This window comes from Syngnathus acus, chromosome 8 (genome assembly GCF_901709675.1).
Source record: "Syngnathus acus chromosome 8, fSynAcu1.2, whole genome shotgun sequence".
Classification (NCBI taxonomy): domain Eukaryota; kingdom Metazoa; phylum Chordata; class Actinopteri; order Syngnathiformes; family Syngnathidae; genus Syngnathus; species Syngnathus acus.
The window spans coordinates 982,125-1,008,913 of record NC_051093.1 but is presented as its reverse complement, the minus strand read 5'-3'; the positions used below and the strand labels follow the sequence as shown (position 1 = coordinate 1,008,913).

The 26,789-nt window shown below is 46.1% G+C and overlaps 1 protein-coding gene and 1 long non-coding RNA gene across 8 annotated transcripts in view; one reads left to right on the top strand and one right to left on the bottom strand.

Moving 5' to 3' along the window:
- Positions 1–566: 566 nt before the first annotated feature.
- On the bottom strand, positions 567–25,823 carry LOC119126185. The gene is made up of 3 exons (XR_005098614.1): positions 25,813–25,823; positions 20,186–20,190; positions 567–721 (listed from the first exon to the last, which is right to left on the bottom strand). It is a non-coding gene; the product is annotated as an uncharacterized LOC119126185 (long non-coding RNA).
- The window catches only part of baiap2a (BAR/IMD domain containing adaptor protein 2a), a 30,798-nt gene continuing 21,891 nt past the window's right edge, over positions 17,883–26,789 (top strand). For 2 of the 7 annotated variants that reach the window (XM_037257174.1, XM_037257173.1), the window contains exon 1: positions 17,883–18,112. In XM_037257174.1, coding sequence (XP_037113069.1) covers positions 18,041–18,112 — 72 coding nt within the window. In that variant the 5' untranslated portion in view covers positions 17,883–18,040. The remainder of the gene's footprint in view (positions 18,113–26,789) is intronic. The other 5 variants (XM_037257177.1, XM_037257176.1, XM_037257175.1 and 2 more) reach the window with 4 other exon arrangements.

The following is a 26,789-nucleotide window of genomic DNA, read 5'->3' as shown; positions in this document are numbered from 1 at the left end:
GCCTCTGTGAGATTCTTTTCAGACAAATGTTGTGAACCCAACAGCCCCCACTAAAACAATCTTCCACCAACACAATCTTCTGAGGCTTATTGAACACAACTATTTCCAGAATGCTTGCGTCATGTATCAGACTGTCCATAAACGAAACCATAAACTCTGTCAACTCATTCCAATCTGTACTCCCAGCCACACCCACACCACCAGGAATAGCAATCTAATCATTGGGAAAAAACGGAAACTAAAATCTACAAGCTTTAGCATTGTGTGCAGAGGGCCACAGATTTGGAATGAGCTTGACGAAACACTAAAAATGTTGCAATCCATATCCATCTTCCAGGCAAATCTAAAAAATCAACTCCTATCAATGTATGTTTAATGTGCTGATTATTAATCACATGAACACCTGTGTCCTGTTGTTAATTTATTAATTGCAAATGTACTTTACATCAAATCCAGTGTAACCAGAATACTGAGACTATCTATTACTTGTCGTATGTTTATTGTGTGTTGTACCTTATTGTGTGTTTATTGTTATTGTCTATTATATATCTGTCTGTTGTCCATAATGTAAGGATATCTGGCCAATATCTGATACTTATGGGAAACCAGGCCCCCTATTAAAAGCTTTAAATAGCTTGTTTGGGGTGACCTTTCACGCATCCGTAATACTGTTTGTTGTTTCATGTTGTATGTCTTGGATATTGCGTGAATAAAACTCAAACTCAATAGAATAGAATAGAATAGATCTTTATTGTCATTGTCACACATGTACAACGAAATTTAAAAAGTGCCAACCGATCAGTGCATAAAATAAAAAATAAATAGAATAAATAGAATAAAAAGATTAAAAAAAATACAAGCTAAAAACTCACAGAAGAACATACACAGACATACCGTTTTTTTCCATGTATAATGCGCCCCCATGTATAATACGCACCCTAAAAATGGCATGTCAATGCTGGAAAAAAGCCTGTACCCATGTATAATACGCACCCAAATTTATTTATTTTATTTATTTATTTATTTTTTTTAAGTCCCAATGATCGTCACACACGCATCTGGGTGTGGTGAAATTTGTCCTCTGCATTTGACCCATCCCCGTGTGATTTTGATCCATCCCCTGGGGGAGAGGGGAGCAGTGAGCAGCAGTGAGCAGCAGCGGCGCCGCGCTCTGGAATCATTTGGTGATATAACCCCCCAATTCCAACCCTTAATGCTGAGTGCCAAGCAGGGAGGCAATGGGTCCCATTTTTATAGTCTTTGGTATGGTCTTAACTAGGCTGGATGTATTTTTTTTGTTGGCGTTGATTTCTCCGACTGCCCGTAAAGGCACCACCGCGATCAGTTAGGTTAAAATGAAAAGAGAGGAAAGTGACGTGCGGACATGTGAAAAAGGCGGCTCTGTATGGGAGAGAAGTTGAAGAGGAATAAAAACACCCTTGGAAACCAAAACTTGCCCCTCGTCGTGACTCGGAGCCGCAACAAATGTTTCGGATTTGTGACAGCAAACGAGCAGGTGATCGAGCAAGCGTCTGATACGAGAGCATTGCGTTCGTATGGAGCGTGTTTGAAGTGAACAGCAGAGACGAAAGGAACAAGGCAAAGTGTTGTGAAATAAAATATTACCTGTAATACGTATTTTGTTATTTGCTGATTGTATGTATTAAACTATCACATTCATTGTCAGTCAAGAAGAGAAGAGGACTATTCGCATCGGATCCATAGTGCGCATGCGCAGTGATACTGCCTCCGTATGACGTCCAGTCCGCGATGGAGATTAAAAAACAAACAATATTTGACAATAACACAGGTTTCTGTTCCTGTCTTTGGTAATGTCACCCTGTCTTTTTGTTCCACGTCTTTGTCGGTCAGTCCTGTTGTTGGTTTTGTTAGAGAGTTATGTTAGTTTACCAAGTCTGTGTTTTGAGTTCCTCCAATGAACCCTGGTCCAAGCTGCACTTGGTCGCCCTCTTCCTTTCCACACTCCATCCGTGACAAGTTTTTCTTCAAAAATTGTTGTACCATGATTTTCTTAAAAAAAAAAAAAAAAAAAAAATTGTATCCATGTATAATGCGCACCCCGGATTTTAGGACAATAAATTAGTTAAAATTTGCGCATTATACATGGAAAAAAACGGTAATCATCCCTTTTTAGCGGCATTTAATGTGACTACTGCTATAGGGTAAAAACTGTTGGCGAATCTGCTAGTCCTTGACCTAATTGATCTGTAGCGTCTGCCTGATGGCAACAGTTCGAAAAGGGAGTGGCCAGGGTGGGAAGTGTCCTTCAGAATGTTCTGTGTTTTTTTGAGACAGCGGGTTCTCTGTAGGTCTTCCAGTGTGGGGAGAGGGCAGGCAACGATCTTCTGTGCTGTGTTGATGACCCCTTGGAGCTTTTTCCTCTGAGCTGCAGTGCAGCTGGAGTACCAAACATATACAGTACGTTAAAGTGCTTTCTATGAAGCAGCGATAGAAGGACACCAGCAGTCTTTGTGTAATGCTCCTAAGCACCCTTAGGAAGTAGAGTCTCTGCTGGGCCTTTTTTAGCAGCTCAGAGGTGTTCACGCTCCAGGTGAAGTCCTCCTCGATGTGGACTCCCAGGTAGCGGAAGGAGGACACCCTCTCCACACAGACCCCGTTGATGATAACTGGTGGAATGTCCGTTTTATTTTTCCTCCGAAAATCAATGACCAGTTCTTGGGTTTTAGTCGTGTTTAGGAGCAGATTGTTCTCTCCGCACCACTCCGATAGCTGCACCACTTCGTCCCTGTTGGCAGACTCATCCCCCTTTGAGATGACCCCCACCACGGTGGTGTCATCCGCAAACTTCACGATGGTGTTGCTGCGGTGGGCGGGCGTGCATGTATGTGTGTAGAGCGTGTAAAGCAGTGGGCTCAGTACGCAGCCCTGTGGGGAGCCGGTACCAAGACTGAGAGGTGTGGATGTACTCTCTCACCCTCTGGCTGCGACCCGTCAAGAAGCTCTTAATCCATCTGCAAGTATTGTGTGGAAGTCCCAGGCCCCCCAGTATGTCCACCAGTCTGTGGGGGAGGATGGTGTTAAAAGCAGAGCTAAAGTCCACGAAGAGCATCCGCACATAGCTTCCCGGCTGCTCCAGGTGGGACAGTGCAGCGTGGAGGGCTGTAGCTACTCCGTCCTCTGTGGATCTATTTGCCCTGTAGGCAAACTGGTGGGGGTCAAAACCTCTGAGCGATGTGATGTGACCCCGTACCAGCTTTTCAAAGCACTTCATCACCGGGGTGAGTGCGACTGGCCGGTAGTCATTAAGGCTGGTGATGTGGCGTTTCTTGGGCAGGGGGACTTTGGTGGAGGATTTTAAACAGGATGGGACGGTGGACTCGGTAAGGGACTGGTTGAAGATCTTTGTGAAGACTCCAGCCAGCTGATTGGCGCAGTCCTTCAGGACACGCCCAGTGACGCCGTCAGGACCCGTAGCCTTCCTCGAGTTGATGGTACGCAGCATGCGCCTCACCTAGTGCTCCTTCACTGTGAGGGTGAAGCTGCTGCGGACTGGGGGATGTGATGTGGCCGCTTCAGGTGGCTTGGACTCGAACCGGGCAAAGAAGGTATTAAGGTCCTCTGCCAGTGAGGCGTCCCCTTCAGCAGCTCCGATGGTGGTTCTGTAGTTGGTGAGATGCTGGACTCCCTGCCACACCTGCTTGCTGTTGTTGCTGTCCAGGTGATCCTCAATCCTCTTCTTATAGGCAAGCCTATATCAGACTTAGACTTAGACTTAGACAGAACTTTATTGTCATTTTGTCAACACTAGGTGTGTACAAAACGAAATTTCGTTGCATACGGCTTTCAACAATGTAGAGGTATTTCGGCTGGTTAAAAAGTGACATTCTATATAAAAATATGAAATAAGATAATTATAAAGTACAAAGTGCAGCAGTGATAAAGTATGTAAACAGTGCAGGAGACAAAAAGCAGTATTTACAAGTGTGCAGAGGAATGCTACGTTTGAATGTTCAACAGTCTGACGACAGCAGGGAAAAAACTATTGCAGAACCTGGTGGACCTGCAGCGGATGCTGCGAAACCTCTTCCCAGAGGGCAGCAGGGAGAACAGTCCATGGTGGGGGTGTGATGGGTCACTGATAATATTTCGGGCTCGGGACACGCAGCGCTGGGATGACAAGTCCTGAATGGAGGGAAGAGGAGCCCCGATGATCCTCTCTGCTGTCCTCACCACTCTCCTCAGGTTCTTCCAATCGGAGGCGCTGCAACCTCCACACCACACCGAGAGACAGCTTGTCAGAATGCTCTCTATGGTGCTTCGGTAGAACGTCCTCATGATGGGTGGGGGCAGGTGGGCTCTCCTCATCCTCCGCAGGAAGTACAAGCGCTTCTGTGCCCTCTTGACCAGTGTTGTGGTGTTCACAGTCCAGGTGAGGTCGTCTGTGATGTGGACTCCCAGGAATTTAGTGCCGCTGACCACCTCCACAGCTGAGCTGTTGATGATCAGTGGAGCGTGGTGAGGCTGGTTCTTCCTGAAGTCGACGATGATCTCCTTCGTCTTCTCCACATTCAGGATCAGGCTGTTTTCTCTGCACCAGCCCACCAACTGCTCCACCTCCTCTCTGTAGTCCAGGTCGTTGTTGTCCCTGATGAGGCCCACCACCGTTGTGTCGTCTGCAAACTTCACGATGTGATTGGTGGTGAACCTGGGGGCGCAGTCGTGTGTCATCAGGGTGAACAGCAGGGGGCTCAGGACGCAGCCCTGAGGGGAGCCTGTGCTGAGGGTGATGACATCTGAGGTGTTCTGTCCGACCCGGATTGACTGAGGTCTGTTGGTGAGGAAGTCTAGCAGCCAGTTCCGAAGGGGGGTGCTGAAGCCCAGGTGTTCCAGTTTTTCCACCAGATGTTGTGGAATGATGGTGTTAAACGCTGAGCTGAAGTCCAGGAACAGCAACCGCACGTGGGTGTTCCTCTCCTCCAGGTGAGCCAGGCTCAGGTGAAGAACGGAGGAGATGGCATCCTCAGTAGAGCGGTTCTGCCGGTAGGCAAACTGGAACGGATCGAATGTTGGGGGGAGTCTGGAGACGATGTGATCTTTGAGCAGCCTTTCGAAGCACTTCATCATGATGGGAGTCAGTGCCACCGGTCTGTAGTCATTCCATGAGGTGATTTGAGGTTTCTTCGGCACCGGAATGATGGAGGCAGCCTTGAAGCACACTGGCACTTTGGCTTGGTCCAGCGAGATGTTAAAAATGTCTGTGATGACACCAGCCAGCTGGCCTGCACATTCTTTGAACACCCGCCCAGGTATGTTGTCGGGGCCTGGGGCCTTACGTGGGTTGACTCTTCTCAGAGTCTTCCACACGTCGGCTGAGTCAAGGCAGAGGGCCTCCTCTTCCTGGTGGGGAACAGTTTTAACTGCAGGAGTGCTGTTTAGTGCCTCAAAACGCCCAAAGAAGTTATTTAGACCATTCAGGAAGTCAGCATCAACCTCACCCACCGGGGGGGAGGGTAAGTTGTAGTCCGTGATCGCCCGTATGCCTTGCCACATACTCCTGGTGTTATTGGCGTCGTGGAAAAAATCCTGAATTTTTCGACTGTGGCTTCGCTTCGCTAGCCTGATGGCACGGTTCAAGTTGGCTCTCGCTGTCCTCAGTGCCTCCTTGTCGCCAGACTTGAAGGCTGAGTTCCGTGCTCGTAGCGTATGACGTACATCCTCAGTCATCCAGGGTCGTTGGTTGACTCGGGTGATGATGTTCTTAGTGGTGCTGACGTCCTCGGAGCATTTGTTGATGTAGGCTGACACAGTCATGGCGTACTCATCAATGTCGATCTGATTGTCATATGTTGCTGCTGACTTGAACATGTCCCAGTCAGAGCACTCAAAGCAGTCCTGGAGTGCCTCCATGGCCCCCTCAGACCACACCCTCACCTGCTTCACTGTGGGTTTTGCTCTGATCAGCAGGGGCCTGTATGCAGGGATTAGCATAACAGATAGGTGGTCTGAAGAGCCGAGGTGGGGGCGGGGGGCTGCTCTGAATGCATCCTTTATATTGGTGTAAACCAAGTCCAGAGTGTTCTCTCCCCGAGTTGGAAAATCCACGTGTTGGTAAAAATGAGGGAGAATAGTCTTCATGCTAGCCTGGTTGAAGTCCCCAGCAATGATGAAAACCCCCTCTGTGTGCGTGGATTGCAGCTCACTGATTGTCCGATAGAGAACCCTCATGGCCTCTTTAGTGTTAGCACTAGGAGGCACGTACACAGCCGTGATGCTAACAACAGTAAACTCTCTGGGCAGGTAGAAGGGTCTGCAGTTAACAGTCAAAAGCTCGATGTCCGAAGAGCAGAAGCTGGCGACAGATCTAGCATTTTTGCACCAGTTGTTGTTGATGTAGACACACAGCCCACCTCCTCGGGATTTACCGCTTAGCTCGCTGTTTCTGTCGGCGCGGAATGTAGCGAGCCCCTCCAGGCTAACGGCGTTGTCCGGCATTGATGAGTTCAGCCATGTCTCCGTCAGGATGAGAGCGCAGCAGTTTCTAACTTCCCTCTTTGAAGAGAGTTCCAGTTTTAGATGGTCCATTTTATTATCCAGTGAGCGGACGTTGGAGAGGAAGATGGATGGAAGCGGCGGTTTGTAGGGGTTAGCTTTAAGCTTAGTCGTTAGCCCACCCCGACAGCCGCGCTTTCGCCGCCGGTCACACCGCCTACGCTTACTCCTCCTCCGGCGTGTGCTGCCCGGCGAGCCCGCTGCGTCGTGAGCTTCTGGGGCTAGCGCCCTAAGCACTCCGAGGCTACGCAAACAGACTTGGGTAGTTGTGGCTACGAGTCCGAAAACACTTGATGACCGTACCTCCAGCAGGCGCTGGCGATCATACACTAATCTACTGGATGGATAAACTAAACTTTGTGTTGTTTGTAGTGTCCTAGGCGACATATTTTGCGAAAATCCTCGTCGGATGTTGAGAAACGTAGCGGCCGCGGCCAACTGGGGCGCCGCCATCTTGGAATTATCATGTCTTTTTGTTTCACGTCTTTGTCGGTCAGTGCTGTTGTTGGTTTTGTTAGTAAGTTATGTCAGTTTACCGACTCTGTTTTCGTCAATAAACCCTGGTCCAAGCTGCACTTGGTCGCCCTGCTCCATTTCGATTCGTGACACTTTGATATTGAAGATTGCAATTACAACATACGCTTTTAGCATATGCTCTAAATCAGGGGTCTCAAACTCCAGTCCTCGGGGGCCGCATTCCTACATGTTTTCCAAGTTTCCCTCGTTAAACACACCTGATTCAAATGATCAGTTCATCCTCACGTTCTGCAGGAGCCTGATAATTGAATCAGGTGTGTTTAACGAGGGAAACTTGGAAAACATGTAGGAATGCGGCCCCCGAGGACTGGAGTTTGAGACCCCTGCTCTAAATCAACAGTAGCTAAGCATAAATAATTATACTCAAACCACCAATAAAATATCAATTTCCAAATATAACACAAGGCAGTTGTGATTACTTATACAATCAAGAATAATTCTATAATCAATCTGTACCTTGTGGAGTCCTGTCAGTTTTTGATACAGATGCTCCTTTTTTCTCCAGGCTTGGAGTCTGTGTTGGGAAATGGGAAAAACATGTCTTATTTGACAACTCACCCGCTGTTAATAAAATGTGATTATGTAAATAATAAGGCAAAGCACTTCAAAAGTTAAAATTACGTTTGCCTTAGAGTTCCAAGCCCTGTTGAGCGTAAAACAAAGTTAGGTGCACATTTTAATGACATCATTGTTAAAGCAGATTAGAACCTACCTTTTCACGTGCCACTCCTTGAGCTAAGTCTGGAGTCACAAATCACATGGGTAAAAAAGTGAGATTACATATTTGCCATGCCATCAGAAAATCTCACATTTGTGATCTATACTTAATGTTTGATCTTGTTCTTGTTTTTTTACAATAGTGTTGCGTATTGTGAGCGATGTCCGTTGTTGAGCCAGGAAAAACAAAGATGTGGAGTATAGAGTTGGTTCTTTATTGGCAAGATCTTGGGTTGTTCAATGGCGGTCAGTACACATGGCACGGCAGCAGATGAAACAACAGTTTCCTTCTCCAGGTCAGCATGTTTTATACCAGGGGTGGCCAACCCGCGGCTCGCGAGCCGCATGCGGCTCTTTGGCTGGTTCCATGCGGCTCTTTTACGTTCATATCAACATTTGTGTTTATTTTTTGTGCGTATTTGCTTCGCTTGAGTTCAATATGGTATTTTGGTCAAACGCGCATGCGCGTGAGGTGAAATCCCGCAAAGGAGGAGGGACAAACCCATTTGAGTGTCAATTTCGCTCTAAAAATGGCAAGGAAAAAATGCACAGCTAAACGAATATATGAGGATGAACACAGGACGTTTTTAACAGAGTTAAAGTTGTTTTTTGTTGAACGCAATGGCAAGCCATTCTGCCTGATATGTCGGACGTCATTAGCGCATTTAAAAGCTTCAAATGTTCAGCGCCACTTCAGCTCACTTCATGCCAATATCATGCCAATATCGATAAGGACTTTCCAAAAGGGACTGAATTTCGCAAGCACAAGTTTGGACACTTTGAAAAGTCAGGCAGAAAAATAGGTACAGTTTTTCAAAAAAATTACGAAGCACTCGGAGACTGTCATGCTTGCATTGTTTCAACTGGCTTGGAACATTGCACGGGCTAAAAAGCCATACAATGAAGTGGAGTTTGTTAAAAAATGCCTCAGTGACGTTATTGAAATCTTGTCTCCTGAAAACGACAAACTAAAACGAATGGTCTGTCCCGCCACACATAGTAAGTGAAAAAAATTATTATGTTTTTGTTTGTGGAATTTGTTGAACTGAGAGTTTGTCTGTGTGAGACAATGCACACAATGTTCATTGTTGAAAATGTGGTCTTTGGTCTGTGGTTTTAGTACTGTAGGAGTCAATTTGTCATTATCATGTTGGTGCGTGACATGATAATGTCACACAATAAATTTGGCTGAGCAGAGGTGTGTGTGTGTGTGTGTGTGTGTGTGTGTGTGTGTGTGTATGTGTGTGTGTGTGTGTGTGTGTGTGTGTGTGTGTGTGTGTGTGTGTGTGTGTGTGTGTGTGCGCGCACGCGTTTGTGCGCGTGAGTGTGCATGTGTGTGTGTGTGAGTGTGTGTGTGTGGGGGGGGGGAATGTTCATGTGTGCTCATGTGTATGATGTGGCTCTTTGCGATGACACAGTAAAAAATGTGGCTCTTAGTCTCTGACTGGTTGGCCACCCCTGTTTTATACTGTCCGGAAAAGGCGGGAAAATGTCACATGACCATTTGGTATCTGTGAGTGTGAAGGCGTCACCCCCCTGTGTGTGTGTGTGTGTGTGTGTGCGTGTGCGTGTGTGTGCGTGCGCATGTGTGTCTATGTGTGTGTGTGTTTATACAGTTCTGTGTGTTGTATTTGTGTTCTGATTGAGCAGTTATGTTTATATAAAATAATGAGAAGATTTGCACACATAATAACATTAAAACGTATACAGGCTTGTCTAACCTTACAGAATATGTACACATTGCTGTTGGTCTCTCCTCAATCCCCCTTTTGACCTTGAAAGAGGTCAACCACAACACAAAACTATGCGACAGAGGAGTGACAGCAAAACCGTTGAGCGGGTATGCGTCATGTGTGCCATCCGGAACATCAATAGGGACGACCGGGGAATACTGGATCATCTGATAGGCGGGTGGGTGGTCAAAGTCGCGCTTCTCAATAGCCACAGTTATCAGGCGATTACACAAAGAGCGAACGCACGCAACACAGCAACATCCACACACCATCAAAATAGAGACAACCACGGCCAGGGAGGAAAGAATGGACAGAACTACAGACCTGTATTTGCCGAACATATTACCAAAAACATCCCAGTGTGACGTATCAACTCCAGAGTGCGCTTTCATCTTCCCATTGAGGGTGCGCAGACCCGAAATGGCCTTCGTCAGACTGCCGTCCGCCGCGGTGTTATTAGGGATGAACGTGCAACACGTGTCCCCGAACATAGCACACACCCCGCCCTTTTCGGCTAACAGCATGTCCAATGCCATACGATTTTGAAATGCCATAAGGGAAGTCGCGGCCAATTGGTCATGCACAGCCTCGAAGCCGGCTTGTGTCCAATTACCAAGCCGTTGCACATTGTAGCGGATGTAATCAATCCTATCCACGTTCTTGTTAATGGTGCACCACCAGCAGAAGAACGTTTCAAAACCAGCCTTCACTTGATCTACTAATTTATAGTCATCAGGGACACCCCGCGGTACCTCAATAGCATCTATGTAAATGGGGTCGTTAGACCCCTGCCAGCATAGATCGCGTCTGTACCATCCAGGCCAATCAGCAGGAAGAACACTGCTAGTACTATCTATGAGCCGCTCAGCATTCATTGGGTACACGGAGGTGGGCAGCATGAGAGTGACTAAGGTGCCCAGGCCCTCCACATCCACAGGCAAACGATCGAAAAGACGATCATCACCGCACCACCACCACACATCACTCCTGGAGATCGGTCTAAACATTGGGAGCACACTAACAATAAACAAGCACCATTCACCAGTCAGATTTCCCAACTTCTGCCCACGACCTGTACAGAGTATACATGGGAACCTGCCAAAAGCCACCTTACTGCTAAACACCAGGCCAGCCTTAGTCGTCGAGGTGAGGGGGTAACTTCTTTCATACCAGGCACAGCCAGGAAACGGGTTAGTGGAGGTCATCACGTCAACTAGGCAGGCCGACGAAATCAGTGCCGGTACAATTCGTAACAACGGCCTAGGCCCCAGACACACAACACATTCCGATCCCGCCGCGGGAGCGGCTTGTTCAGCCATTAGCAACCAGTTATTATTATCTCTCGCGATGCCGGTGGTAACTTTAAACCAGTCATCGGATGTCAGTTCCGAATTGCGTATAATCATTATGACGTCTAAGCACTGTCTAACTCGTCAACCCGGTCACATTAGGGCACAGTGAGATGAAAGTGCATGGGTCCGCCTCCCAGTACTTGACACATAATCCTAACCTATGACATGGCGGGCCTCGACTCCCAGACACGGACGGAGGCTCATGCTCGCACGGCTGTTGGGTTTTCCCAGTCGAGCCCGCAAAGCTAGCAAAAATGAGTAAGAATTTATTTTGAAAAATATAAAAATTTTGGCAATTCTCTCCCAATTAGATCCGCTGCTGTGTCTCTTGACACAAGACGCTCGTCTTGGTCACGTGACATGTGTTAGGGTTTGCAGAATATCTTCATCGTATGATTATGTTGGAATGTAACCTGTAATAATTTACCTAGCTTGTCCTGTCTTACCAAAAGTAGTAGACCAAAGTGCTAAGATATTTTCACCTGATTGACTAGCTGCAGAGGAAGCAATCAAAGTTGCTTTGTTTCCACAAAGTCGTAAAAGGCCCCCTGCTATGCTTTGATCAGCAGGGGAGCGTCTTCACCCCATCCTGGGTTCTCACACCCCCACTTTCAACCCCACTGTGTTTCTTCTCAATAAATATGCACCTGATGAGGCCTGACTTCAGACTTCATTCGACCATCGCTGTAAGCACAGCGACGAGTGAACTCTCCGCCTGCAGGTGTCTGAAACGACTAACTTGTCTCCAGTGTGGTTCTTGCAAAATAAGTTAGAGTGAACACTACCCTAACAACATGTCACCCCAGTCAAGCCCGCGAGGCAAGCAAAAATGAGCAAGAAACGGAAATGGAAAAAAGTCCAATGAGGAGACTGAAGAAGAAGAGGCTACCACTTCTAAGAAAAGTAAAGCTGCATTTAAAAGAACATTTCTGGAGTCCTACTTAAAATATGGATTTATCGCCACAGGTGACTCTGACGTGCCAAGTCCACTCTGCTTAATATGTGGCGACAGGCTAGCTAACGAGGCAATGAAGCCTTCAAAACTGCTTCGGCACATGGAGACCAAGCATCCTGCATTAAAAGACAAACCTTAACCACTTCGGGCGTCATTGTCTCCGATTACGCCTAGATGGGACCGGCTCGTTTCTGAGAAACAAGCTCGGTGCTCTCAATAATTCAACGTAATGGTGAGTTTTATTTTTATGTGGTCTATATTTGTTTTTATGCCAGTCATATCATTTTATTTCATCGTATTTATATATTTATTATAAATGTATTATTTATTTATATATATATATATATATATATATACTATATACATATATATATATATATATATATATATATATATATACATATATATATATATATTATTTATTTATATAAAGGCCGGTCCGCAAAAATATTTCTAAGTTCCTCTTAGCTAGAAATGACCTGCGTGAAGCTGGCCCCCCACCCCACGCAAAATCTAAGCAAAATAGTCTGTTTCGTTTGTGCTTCGTTTGTGCTGGTTTGTGCAGCAAAAATGTTCGTTTGTGCTGCTATGGTTTTTTAGTTATGAACGATTCTTTTATAGGTCATCCAGAGTTCACCCAGCCCCCCATCTGCTCAAAATGAACCCAAAATGGTACCGTTCGTTTGTGCTTCATTAGTGCTGGTTTGTGCAGCAAAAATTTTCGTTTGTGCTGCTTCCGTTTCGGAGATATTACACATTTATTTTATAGCGATGACGTCACCCAGCCCCCCATTTTGCTCCAAATGGACCCAAAATGGTACCGTTCGTTTGTGCTTCGTTAGTGCTGGTTTGTGCAGCAAAAATTTTCGTTTGTGCTGCTACGGTTTCGGAGATATTACACATTTATTTTATAGCGATGACGTCACCCAGCCCCCCATTTCGCTCCAAATGGACCCAAAATGGTACCGTTCGTTTGTGCTTCGTTTGTGCAGGTTTGTGCAGCAAAAATTTTTGTTTGTGCTGCTATGGTTTTTTAGTTATGAACGATTCTTTTATAGGTCATCCAGAGTTCACCCAGCCCCCCATCTGCTCAAAATGAACCCAAAATGGTACCGTTCGTTTGTGCTTCGTTAGTGCTGGTTGGGGCAGCAAAAATTTTCGTTTGTGCTGCTTCCGTTTCGGAGATATTACACATTTATTTTATAGCGATGACGTCACCCTGCCGCCCATTTCGCTCCAAATGGACCCAAAATGGTACCGTTCGTTTGTGCTTCGTTTGTGCAGGTTTGTGCAGCAAAAAGTTTCGTTTGTGCTGCTTCCGTTTCGTAGATATTACACATTTATTTTATAGCGATGACTTCACATAGCCCCGCCCCCCTGTTTACTTCCAAATGGACCCAAAATAGTGCCGTTCGTTTGTGTTTCGTTTGTGCTGGTTTGTGCTGCAAAAATGGTACCGATTGTGCCGCAAAAAAATTTGTTGGCGTTCAGTGAATCATTCAATTTGTCATTTATTTAATACTAACTTATTTTCTAGAGATGTCAAATCCTTGCTCCATGGATCGTTAATTAACCATTTGTTTGTGCCATTGCAATTTTTCATTATTAAAATCATGCATCTTCATTAACCCTGTATTTTATTCTTTTTCACTTGACATCAGGATAACTCCTTAATTCTTACACATGTATTATCCAACTAATTACCATGCAAAGTGACCTCTGCAGGCCGGTAAGACATATCGCAACAGGGTGGCGAAAAACAAAGACGTGCAACTTTTTCAAGCGACAAATGCACAACTATCTCCGAAGATTTAATAACAGTGAGTGACAGAAAGCATGTCTGGCCATATCTTCCTGTATCAGGGTGTTATGACAGGGGATATCAGCTCCAGTGTCCCAGTCGTGCAGGTGCTGTCAGAGAAGCATGATGTTAATGCTATCACACAGTGGCTGAAGGAATGGATCCATGCAGATGCATCTGTTCCTAAAGAAGCAGTGAGTGACTTTTCTCTGGCGATTCTTGGAGCTCTAGTCAAAGCTTTTACCCCTCATCCTGATCTGAAGAGCTACATCAATGAGTGCTTTAACATTTCACGTGGGAATCAACCTGGACATCTACCCCCATGTTTTGTCAGGGTAGATGTAGCACGCTGTATTAAGATGATCTGCTGATGGGACTGCCTGAAAAACAAAAGACCTCGTGTTAAGGATTTCTTTGTTAGGTCAATAGCACAGCTTCTTAAGTCACAATGTTTGCAACATGCAAAAGAACTTCTTCGTGCTATCACCATTGTGGCACTGAGTGAGACAGAGGGTAATGACAATTCTGGAGCCCCTATCCCATCAGAAAAGTGCAAGAAATACTTGAGAGCGCAAATCGCAGAGGAATTTGTCCCCATTTCAGATGAGGAAGTTGAGGGACAAGAACCAGGTGATGCATTAAATCAGCACATCCAGACTAATGTCCGACAGTGGGTGACAGAAATATGTGAGGAGAGCAGGTCACTTGCCATGGCTGATGGGGATAGAGACAACATCCACTTCCTCCCTGAGATTATTCCCCAAATTACAAGACTTGGAAGTTACTTGCCACTCTGGACAGCAATAATGGTCCCTCTCTTCAAAAGCACCAGCATCACTGCAAGTTCCGCAGCTGTTGAAGCAGAGTTCAAAAACATAAAAAAAAGGTCTTTTCAAGCATGAAAGCCTACCCATTCGTGTGGACCGGTTTGTTGCTCGTCATCTTTCCTTCATTGAGGGAATCATGCGGATTTGCTCTGCAAAACAAAAAAGTGAAAAGGATGTGTGTGATGCCACGACTGTCAAAGAGCCTGACAATGTCTGCAGTACTTCTCAAACTGAAGTAGTAAACAAAAGGGAAAAAAAATCTCATCCTGGAGCAGAGCCAGATGCATCTACTGACAGTGCAGTTGAAAACTGGAGAGGTTTAGCGGTCCCACCGAAAAAAAGAAAGATAACTTCACATCTCTCTCCTTGTCCTGAATGGCTGCATATTGATACACAAGTGGGCTGGAAAAAAGTCAAGGTACCATTGTTGAAAAACGGGAACCATCAACAGCCTGTTAAACTTCGCACATCAAAAGTGTTTGTGCTCAATACTTGTGCATTTGATTCTGTCTTTCAATGCTTATGCTGTTCTTTCTGTGAAAGTTTTCAATTGAAAAGACTGTTCTGAACTATGAACGTGGGAACCAATTCCTCCACCTGGTGAAAACCATCACAACACATAGTGTGAACCCACAGACCTGTATACTCACAGAGGGCAGAACTGCTGGGGGAAATATTCAAACCTGTCCTCCTGACCTCTGGTGCTCTCCAAATTGATGCACAATGCCACATCTCCACTGTAATTGAGAGCGCAATGAGGAATATCCCAAGTGTTTATTTGATAAAACAATGCTTCTCACAGTACTGCAGTTTAAGCCAACAAGTAACAAGGCAAGTTTCACTTGTTTGTGCAAACATTGCTGTCCTGCAGACCTGTGGCATGGCTTCTCTTCAGACTGCTGCTGAAGAGGGACTCAGCCTTCCTGACTCTCTCTGCCTCAGGCCAATTGAAAATCCTTCCCAGTGTCCGTCTTCATTCAAAACACAGGACAACAATACAGGCAAGGCTCTGTGTTCAGGTAATGTTACTCACAGCTACAATCTGGGAGAGTTTGAGTGGATTGACCCTGACCTTGGTAGCAGTTGCAAGGAAGTTGCCTTGCTTGAATTTCCCTCCAGTCTGGAGCTAAAAGAGAAGACTTTTAATTTGAGAGCAGTCATTGCCTTTGAACCAGGACTGACCCAGGATTCTCTTGGGCATTATGTGGCAGACTGCAGGAGGACTGCATATGCCTGGGAGATCTATAATGACCTGGGAAGTGGAGTGAAAGCAGCATCAGTAAATACTAAGATCTTCCCACATGCTGTGTTCTACACAGTGCAGTGATGCATTGTTTGAATTGTTGGAAAGAAAATGTTGATAATGTTCCCTTTGACAAAGAAAGTTATTTTTTCACGTTTTCAAGTTTCTTTTTCTGGCTGTCATCAACTTCACATACATGTATTAATTGTTGCATTAATTAATGTTTTGGAGCAGACATAGACTCATCAGGTATTTAGGTTGCGGTGAACCTTTTGCATGTCAGATGTAATTGAAAAAAATGATCATATAGGCTTATTGAAAACAAGGAAATTAATCAATGAGCACGATACAAACATAATTACAGAAATATCCTCGTACTAAAAGCCATTCCCCGCAGTGAAAGTTTTCTGTAAGATAAAAAGAAAAAAAAGGCTAAGAACATATTTACCTTGTATTCGTCCTGCATCGGGAGCATTCCAGGAGCTTGAAATTCGCGACAAAATACAGTGACGTGGGCTGGGTGGCGTCTTCGCTATGAATTAAATGTGTAATATCTACAAAACCGTAGCAGCACAAACGAAACTTTTTGCAGCACAAACCAGCACAAACGAAACACAAACGAATGGCACTATTTTGGGTCCATTTGGAAGTAAACAGGGGGGCGGGGCTACGTGACGTCATCACTATAAAATAAATGTGTAATATCTCAGAAACGGAAGCAGCACAAACGAAAATTTTTGCTGCACAAACCAGCACTAACGAAGCACAAACGAACGGTACCATTTTGGGTCCATTTGGAGCGAAATGGGGGGCTGGGTGACGTCATCGCTATAAAATAAATGTGTAATATCTCTGAAACCGTAGCAGCACAAACAAAACTTTTTGCTGCACAAACCAGCACTAACGAAGCACAAACGAACGGTACCATTTTTGGTCCATTTGGAGCGAAATGGGGGGCTGGGTGACGTCATCGCTATAAAATAAATGTGTAATATCTCCGAAACGGAAGCAGCACAAACGAAATTTTTTGCTGCACAAACCAGCACTAACGAAGCACAAACGAACGGTACCATTTTGGGTTCATTTTGAGCAGATGGGGGGCTGGGTGAACTCTGGATGACCTATAAAAGAATCGTTCATAACTAAAAAACCATAGCAGCACAAACGAAACTTTTTGCTGCACAAACCAGCACAAACGAAACAGACTATTTTGCTTAAATTTTGCGTGGGGGGCCAGCTTCACGCAGGTCTAGAAATGTACAAAGCACATATCAGGAAGTTCCGACCCGATCTCGGCGGCATCCGAGCAAGTGACGCAAACGTCAAGCGCGCATCCTCCGGCTATCCAAATGGGATGTGACGACGCGCCGTTATTGCATTTCCCTCTGACACACGCCTCAACCTCTTCCATTGAAGCTCATTTGCAGACGTGACCTTTTCCTGTGGCTTTGTCTTGAAGCAGGGAGACGACGTCGCGCTTGCGGAGGTTCCGACGGAAGCGCTACCGAACGTCCTGGAGGCCACCAGCAAAGAACCTGGGCCCAGAGATGCGTTTTCGGACCCGATTGCATCACGTGACTGACTTGCTTTTTGATTCAAACATTCCTACTCTGTGCAGGCGTAAACTCATGACTCCACGAGATGGCGCTCTTTGTGAAGCTTAGTTTTGCACCACTTCCAAGCGTATGATGCACTACTGCTTTGAGTTGGTGGGACAAAGTACAGGGGAAGGGTCCTCGGATTTGGATCAATATGCAGGTCAACCCGGTCATGTCGTGAAAATTAAGGCGCTTCTAGAGCGGAAAACGGCTGTTCGATATGATTGCAGCTATACGTCATGTCACGTTAAGCAACGTGTGTTTTGCTCTTTTGCAACCCAAAAAATAGAGCAGAAAATGTGACGTTATGCTTACAGCAAGATAAAGCACTCAGTCAACTGCCAGAGAAACGTGTGGGCGGCCATCAAACATACGCTTGAGCGAGAGATGGATGCTGCATTCAGGTCCGTGGGACAAGCTCCTCTTCTACTTTCAATCGCGCTTCCTGAGTGTGCTCGTGAAGAACGTCACGGCATGCATGTTATGAAGCATGCGTTACGATACAAGTGCTGGACAAAAGGTCAAGTTTGATATTTTTGTCTGATGTGCAACGTGGAAGAAGCTGTGAAAACCGAGTGTCGTTGAAAGCACCGACCGGCCGTCAGCTGAGCCCTGAAAAAGGAAGGCGAGTTGATTCAGTTGCAGTAGGATTTCGGCCGTGTGATATCGTCTCTCGGCCTCACAGGTCCCCTGGCCCCATTTGCTCCAGTTTTCACGCGGATACACGTTTAGAGGAAATATCTTTTATGGTCCTGGCTGAAGATTGCACTATGTCTCGCACCGACGAGGTTCACCGAGTGACGGAAAACGTCTACAAGGTAAGGTGCTGCTGCTGCTGCGGCGGCTTCTGCTTCGGGAATAAAGTTTGGACGTTGCGTTTGCGGCTGACACACTTTAGTTTGCCTGCATAACACGTTGCTCAGCTGCCCTCAAATCTAGTGGGACCGCTGTCCTTGCGGTTGGCTAAATGTTTAACTTCTCGGCGATTGAAGGATTGATGAATTGACCTCGCTCTCGCTCGCTCGCTCGCACACTACGCACGCGATCCATTCGATAAGGATGTTATATTCCCCACCTGTCCACCACCAAAGTGCAGAAGAGCAACGGAACCCCATCATGTGTCCGCTTTCTTGCTTAAATGGGAGACATTCCACGAGTTCAAGTGAAGGTTGGGCCTCTTACTGTGCGCCTCTGTTGCAACAAGTAAACCTTTGCCTTACGGCCATTTCAAAGCACGAACCTGTTCAGCATGCCAAAAACAAAGACGTTTATCGTGCGCCTCGGAAAGAGAGGAGCAATACATGGTATGCTGTCGAAAGTTGACGTGAAGGCAACGATTCTGCCTTCGAGTGAACCGCTTGTTGACTGTGGCAGCGTTAAACTGCTGTTTCCAATATTCGGGCTGCTTGACATGGACGCAGTCAAATCCGTGGTTGTTTGGTTATGTGGAGCTTGTGGTCTACAGCGATGTCGAACTGCTCTGCATCATACTGGCAACAATTCGAAAGCTTGGTCGCCGCACATGACAGTCAAACTATTGTTTGGAGGTCTCATCGACGACTAATCGATTATCAAACAAGTCTCCTTGTATTTTCATGACCAAGTTATTGTTAAGAACCATCTTTGAACTAAAGATTGTCCAAATAATTCTCTGATTTCTCCACTACTCTGTGAAAGCAGACTGATTGAATTCATCTTGTGTGTTAGGTCCAAATAAGACATTTGCAAACCTCTGCCTTCACTTTGGGGGAAAAATGGCCATCAAGTATTGCTTTGCTGTTGATTAGTTGTTTTCCAAACACAAACTAATACTAAATACACTAAAGTAATGGCTTAAGTCATTCCCCATTATTCAGGGGGAATAAATGTTTACTGTATATTTTTAATGCAAATCAATTTGTATGCAATTAGTCTTTTCATGGATAGATAAACGGCAGTGAGACTGCAAGTTGGTTCAATTTGACCCAACTTCCTGGGAGAGCCCAAATTAGCGTGTTTTGAACTCAGCATTTTTAAAGGTGTGGCATGTCAAGTACATTCCAAGTCATTCTCAAAACAGCCACAAGCAGATAAATACGTTAGGAGGAGTAGCGAGGGCAAAGTCGAGGAGTGAGGCTGCCGGCTGTCCTTTGCAGAAAAGAGGTCACATGAGCCCAGAGTGACGGACGGACGCCGGGGGAAGTCGGGAGGGAGGCTATTTCTGCGCTCGCTTGATTGAACTGCCCGCGTCTGACCGAGGCCTTTCTTACTCTCGTGGTTCCCGCTCGCTTGGCACTCTGGAGGCCGCAAATGGGAGGAGAACGCCGCGTTTACGGCAAGCCCCGTCATGGCCTTTCGACCGCTGTAGCTGGCGCCGATGACATGAAATCAGACTTAGAATCGGTTTTAATGACAAAAAATAGTAGTAGTGCTTTGGCGCCATCTTACGTCATTGTTGTGACCGAAGGATATGGAAGGAGCCATTGCATTCATGTTTGCGTTTCCTAGCCAGATCTAATGAAGAAGTAGTGCTCGGGTGCCACCTCGTGGCATCTTGCAACCGCACTAAAGCGAGTTGAGGAGCTTCGTGTCGACAGGCCGCACGGCAGCGTGCTACGTCCGTCGGAACATTGGGCGATGTGCCACGTGCTGCTTCACCGGGTTCAGCTTCAGCCGGTGTTTGAAGACATCTGTGCGGACCTCTTCCATCTTGGCATTTTCCTCCAAACGTGAACTCCAGTCTTGTCGAGCGCCTTTGGCCAATGTGGCTGGATGAGATTCAAAACGACGGCAATGAGAAGCTGCGGCCGAGCAACGCTGTCCTCATCACAATGGTCGCCATTTGATTGCGGCAACCGATGAAAAGCCTTCATCAAGGCATGCGTCCAAACAAAACGTGGTTATGAAATGACTCAACCTGTCCTTGGCGTTGCTCAACTCGCTTATATAAACAGTGCAAGGACAATGCTGCGTCTTCGGATAAATGAAGAGCAATAATCGTGGCCTTCCACAAGCAGCGCGGTGACTTTTTTTTTTTCCCTGATGTCATGGCCCAGCCCTGGTTGGAGGAGCTTTAGCCAAAGAGGCACAGGGACAAATGTGCAAATCAGCCATGTGGCTTGAGTGGGACAAAAATTTGAGAAGAAAAGTGCACTTTGACGAGGATGGAAAATGCCAAGCAAAAGCAACTCCATTGCAGGTTGTTGGAAACGCAAGCTGACACCGGGCTCACGCTTTTGCAGCAGCTGTCTGTTTGCGAGCAACGAGCGCGAGCTGCTTAAGCCGCCTGCAGATAAAGTCTGAGCGCTTGACCCGGGCGGATTATTTGGGCCGAGCAGCCAGCGGAAGAACGCTGCCTCACTTAGCATGCGCCATTCTGCAGGTATTCAGACACGCCTGGGCAGGCATGGAAGGGTGAGGTGTGTCCTGTCGAGAGCAGCCCTCGGGACAACGTTGGCGGTGTTTGCCCTCCCACACGGCCGCTCCCGCCGGCAACACGACCCGGAACAGAGAAGCACGTCGCGGTCTAGTGAAAGGGAAACACACCAGCCAAGAATGTGACTCTTCACCCTTTCTGCCGTCGCTGCTGGTGTCCCAAATTTGCGCCAACTTGTGTAACTCGTCTTGCGCAACAGCGACGTCAACCCAATGATTTTGCTCGACGTTCTGGGGTTTCTCGACGTTCTTGAAAAGTGATCGCGATGACTTGGCTTGCTTTCCTGATGGCCTAGTGTGCGCAGATGAGTGTGTGCGGGGGGGGGGGCAGAAGCCTGTGCGGACAGGTGGTCTCTTAGCAACAAGGTGCCATTATGCGCGCCTTTGTCTCGAGCGGCTCTGGCTTCAAAGATTTTCTTTTCCAGCGCTTGACGCACCGAAAGAGAGCCCTCCGAGCCCGTGTTGTTTGTCTGACCACACCCCCCAGTCCTGACTCCACTGTGAATGTTTCGCCGTAACTCGGCAGTTGGCCAAGATGGAAATGCGGCGACCAGTACGCCAATGGAATACTCTGCAATGATTGCAGAAATGGCCGTTAAGTTGATGTATTGTGCCATCGAGCTTCCTTCTTGTCATGGGAAACAAAGCAGATCCTGCTAATGTTTCAAAAGGTGCTCACCAATGAAACTAAAACCTGTCGTTGGCCAGAAAAGTTGCTACGTCGGGCTAATTTGGCAACAGCGAGTATGCTTTTCTTTGTTGTTAGTGGAAGTGGCGCCCCTCAGCTCGCGATGACCTCTCAAGTGAGCAAAAGGCATGGAAATACAAGGGCAGGGTCGTGGCTCTGTATCTAATGCAATGTCCTGCCCGAGCCGGGACGCAATTTTTTTTTTTGTAGGATACTTCTGGCATTATGTACACTTTTGAAGGTAATGCCGCATGTAAACAACCTATAGTGCATACATGAATGGCGATTTATTGGCATTTGATGTGCATGTGGGACAGGACTGTCTCAGAAAATTAGAATATTGTGATAAAGTTCTTTCTTTTCTGTAATGCAATTAAAAAAAACAAAAATGTGTTACATTCTGGATTCATTACAAATCAACTGAAATATTGCAAGCCTTTTATTTTAATATTGCTGATTATGGCATACAGCTTAAGAAAACTCAAATATCCTATCTCAAAATATTAGAATATCATGAAAAAGTATACTAGTAGGGTATTCAACTAATCACTTGAATCGTCTAATTAACTCAACACCTGCAAAGGTTTCCTGAGCCTTGAAAAACACTCTGCTTGGTTCAGTAAACTAAATCACAAGCATGGGGAAGACTGCTGATCTGACTGCTGTCCAGAGGACCATCATTGACACCCTCCATCAGGAGGGTAAGACACAAAAAGAAATTTCTCAAAGAGCAAGCTGTTCACAGAGTGCAGTTTCAAAGCACATCCACAAAAAGTCTGTTGGAAGGGGGAAATGTGGCAGGAAACGCTGCACAACCAAGAGAGATGACTGCACCGTTAACAGCATTGTGAACAGAGGCGTAGCCGAGCCGGGGCGCGCCCCGGTTAGGACTCCCTGCGCCCCGGTTGAAAAAATAAATAAATAAATAAAATCGAGCTTTTTCGATTCTTCATTTTCATGCCTTTTCTATCTTTCGGTCTTGCGCGAATGTGCTTGCGCTCTATGTGCGCGATGTTATTCATTCACCGTTTGCCTCCCGGACGTTGTTTTAGCGATCAGCGAACGGCGTGGGTGATGTTCGATTTTTTTTTTTTTCCTGTGGGCGTGCGCCCCTACTGGAAGAATTCCTGGCTACGCCTCTGATTGTGAAGAAGAGTCGTTTCCAGAATTTGGGGGAGCTTCAAAGACAGTGGACTGAAGCTGGAGTCCAGGTATTAAAAGCCACTGTTCACAGACGTGTCTGGGAAATGGGCTACGATAGCTGTATTCCCATGGTCAAGCCACTTCTGAACTCAAGACAACGGCAGAAGCGTCTGACTTGGGCTATGGAAAAGAAGCTCTGGACAGTTGCAGAGTGGTCCAAAGTCCTCTTTTCAGACGAAAGCAAGTTTTGTATTTCATTTGGAAGTCAAGGCGCCAGAGTCTGGAGAGGAGCAAAATCCAAGTTGCTTGAGATCCAGTGTGAAGTTCCCACTGTTGCGTTTTGTTCAAGATGTCTGTCGTTGAGCAAGAAAACAAAAATGTGGAGTGATAGTTGGTTCTTTATTTGCAAGATCTTGGGTTGCTTGACGGCAGTCAGTACAAGTGCACTTTAGCAGATGAGAACAACCACGTCAGACTCCAGATCAGAAGGTTTTATACTGTCCACAAGCAGGAATAGGGGAGGGGAAAAGAAGGAAAAACACATCCTCATAAGAATGTCTTATCTACTGAATGTTTTGTATCAATGTGTCATGACGTTAATGAGCTCTGCCTTATGTGTAATGGAAAAGTTACCAAGCTGTGTGTGCCGTGTCTGTGCTCTGATGGAGCAACTATGTTTGTATAAATTAATATAGAATTAATATAGAATATTTAGACATTGCTGTTGTTCCCTTTTCATCACAGTCAGCCATGGTTTGGGGAGCCATGTCAGCTGCTGGTGTTGGTCCACTGTGTTTCATCAAGTCCAGAGTAAATGCAGATTTTACAGCACTACATGCTTTCGTCTGCTGAAGAGCTCTATGGAGATGATGATTTTCATTTTCCAGCATGATCTGGCACCTGCCCACAGTGCTAATACCACCAGTAAATGGTGGACTGATCATGGCATTACTGTCCTCGATTGGCCTGCCAATTCTCCTGACCTGAACCCCATAGAGAATTTGTGGGGTATTGTGAAGAAGAAGCTGAAAGACACCAGACCCAACAATGCAAATGAGCTAAAGGCCGCTATTGAAGCATCCTGGGCATCCATAACACCTCAGCAATGCCACAGGCTGATTGGCTCCATGCCACGCCGCAATGATGCAGTAATCCGTGCAAAAGGATTCCCAACCAAGTACTGAGTGCATTAATGGACATTTTCAAATGTTTGATTTTGTTTTGCTCTTATAAATCTTTTTTTTTTTTTTTTTACTTGGTCTGAGGAAATATTCTAATATTTTGAGATAGGACTTTTGAGTTTTCTTAAGCTGTAAGCCATAATCAGCAATATTAAAATAATAAAAGGCTTGCAACATTTCAGTTGACTTGTAATGAATCCAGAATGTATGACATTAAAGTTTTTTTAATTGCATTACAGAAAATAAAGAACTTTATCACAATAATCTACCGGTTTTATCATGTATAATGCGCAAAATTTAACTAATTTATTGTCCTAAAATCTTGGGTGCGTATTATACATGGGTACAACAATTTTTGAAGAAAATCTTCCTCGAAATAAAACTTGAAATCACCTTTCTTCTTGTTTGTTGTCAATCGCGCATCGCATTCAGCCATCCTGCCCAACACACTTAGTCAGTAAAATTCATAATTGACGACACATCATTTGATGCGATGATGCAATCCTTGGTGTGTTATTGTCAAATATTGTTTTTTAATCTCCATCGCAGACCGGATATCATACGGAGGCCGCCATGACAGTATGCGCAGAACGGATGCGCAAGACACGTCAATCGCGCATCGCATTCAGCCATCCTGCCCAACACACTTAGTCAGTAGAATTCATAATTGACGACACATCGTTTGATGCGATGGTCCAATCCTTGATGGTGTGTTATTGTCAAATATTGTTTGTTTTTTAATCTCCATCGCAAACCGGATATCATACGGAGGCCGCCATTACATATGCGCAGAACGGATGCGCAAGACGCGTCAATCGCGCATCGCATTCAGCCATCCTGCCCAACACACTTAGTCAGAAAAATTCATAATTGACGACCTCGTTTGATGCGATGGTCCAATCCTTGATGGTGTGTTATTGTCAAATATTGTTTGTTTTTTAATCTCCATCGCAAACCATATATCATACGGAGGCCGCCATTACAGATGCGCAGAACGGATGCACAAGACACGTCAGCTATATAAAGAGCGAGACTTCAGTTCTCTACCTAAATGCGTATTACAGGTAATATTTTATTTCACAACACTTTGCCTTGTTCCTTTCCTCTCTGCTGTTCACTTCAAACACGCTCCATACGAACACAATGCTCTCGTATCAGACGCTTGCTCGATCACCTGCTCGTTTGCTGACACAATGTACCCTACACAAATCCAAAACATTTCTCCGCTATCGAGTTTGCTAGCCCATGCGCAGTGATACTGACCGGCAGAATAACATCCGGTTGTTCCCAAAGATGATCTTTTTTCTGAAATAATTTTACGTTTACGGACTTAAGTAGGAGTCAAAATTTGGGTGCGTATTATACATGGGTACAGGCTTTTTTCCAGCATCGACATGCCATTTTTAGGGTGCGTATTATACACGGGGGCGCATTATACATGAAAAAAAACGGTAATTTTCTGAGACGGTCTTGTATAAATCCATGGAGTTGTTGTGTCCATGATTGAATACAGGCAATTAACAGGGCCATGGTGCCAAGGAAAATTCACAGTATTATGTACGTGAGAAACCTTGTTCCGAGAGGTGTTGTCAAATTTAATGCAGACGTAGCGGGTTCTGGCTTCATGATTGGCTGAGAAGTCTACATAATGCCAGAAGTATCCTACAAAAAAAATAAATTGCAGCCAGGCCAGCGAGGGCTTGTCTGTTTGTTGGAAGGCGCGGTGCCTCCGCATTGACGTTGACATGTTTCAAAACAGCACCTCATTCCCATGGCCTGAGTGTGCTTCTCTTTGATGAGTGCTTGGTTGGCAGGCAAAGGGCCAAAGTGCAAGTCTGATCCCATCCATCACGTTGTTGCCCTCACGCCACGTCATCGGGCACTCGCCCAGCACTTCATGGAGTGAGAAATGTCTGCCCGCCTGAAATGTTGTTGGGGGGTGCTTGAAACAATTGCCTTATGTGCCGCAGGAACCTTTGCGGAAGAGTACATTTGTTCCTGCCGTGTTGCCAGGAGGACTGCCGCTCCGCACGCACGCACGCACGCATGCACGCACGCCCACCTCCTCTGCTCTGCACGGCCAGGGGCAGACGCTCATTCTCTTATTCTCTTTACCCATCTCCGCTTGTTCAAGGACAGCCGCCACGCTCATATCCACTCAGTTCGGTGGCGGTGGCGCCACTGCCACTCTTCTTTTATGAGCTTGATGGCTTCTTCCCATCGTTGCTTCATACGTGAACTGTGTGGGGGCGGATGAGAGAAGGAGGCGTTGAAAGAGAGCGAGCGAGTGCGTGGGGAGGGTATGGAGAAAACTGGCCGGCCTTGTTGAAGCCATCTGTAATTACTGCGGCGGAGGCAGAGGCTGTAATTTCGCGGGGCAGAGGCAGATCCCTCGGCCGCTGCGGCGCCACGTTGCTATATTTGGCCGGGCGTCATCTCGTGCTCTGCCCCGGCCGTAGTCACGTCGTGCTTTGCCGCCGTCAAGTGAGTGGAGGCGCTTTCTCGGACACCTCGCACTTGCCCACATCCTGTTGGGAAGACAACGTAGCACTGCGCAGACAATCAAATGAGTTGCCATTCAAACATTTTGGCAAATGTGTTGAGTTAATTTTTAATTTCTTGCCCCTCACCCGATGCGATGTATGAATAACTTCTCAAGTCACCGTGCCAAAGTGTGAATGAGGGCAACGCCGTGTTTTGCTTTTGATAGTCAGAAAACAAAATAACAGCAAGGTATCCGACGTGTTTGTTTCCTTCCTCCCCCCTTTTGCGCTTGGTTTGTTTTTGCACCGTCTCGGAGTTGCGTGAGCGTGCTGGAAGAAGCAAAGCTGACAAATAAGTCTGGACCTGGGTTGCCGTGGTAACCAGCGCCCGAGGCTGTCAGTGAGGACGGCTGGCTGCTGTTGTTCACACTTACAAAGTAAGAAAGGAATAAAAACAACAACCCAAAACCCCAAATGGAGTAGCAAAATCCTGAAATGGATTTTTGCCTGAGTGACGACAGCGACCGCTGCAATTCAGGATCCAACGGGCTCTTTGCAGACGTGCTCATAAGATGGGTTTCAAGTT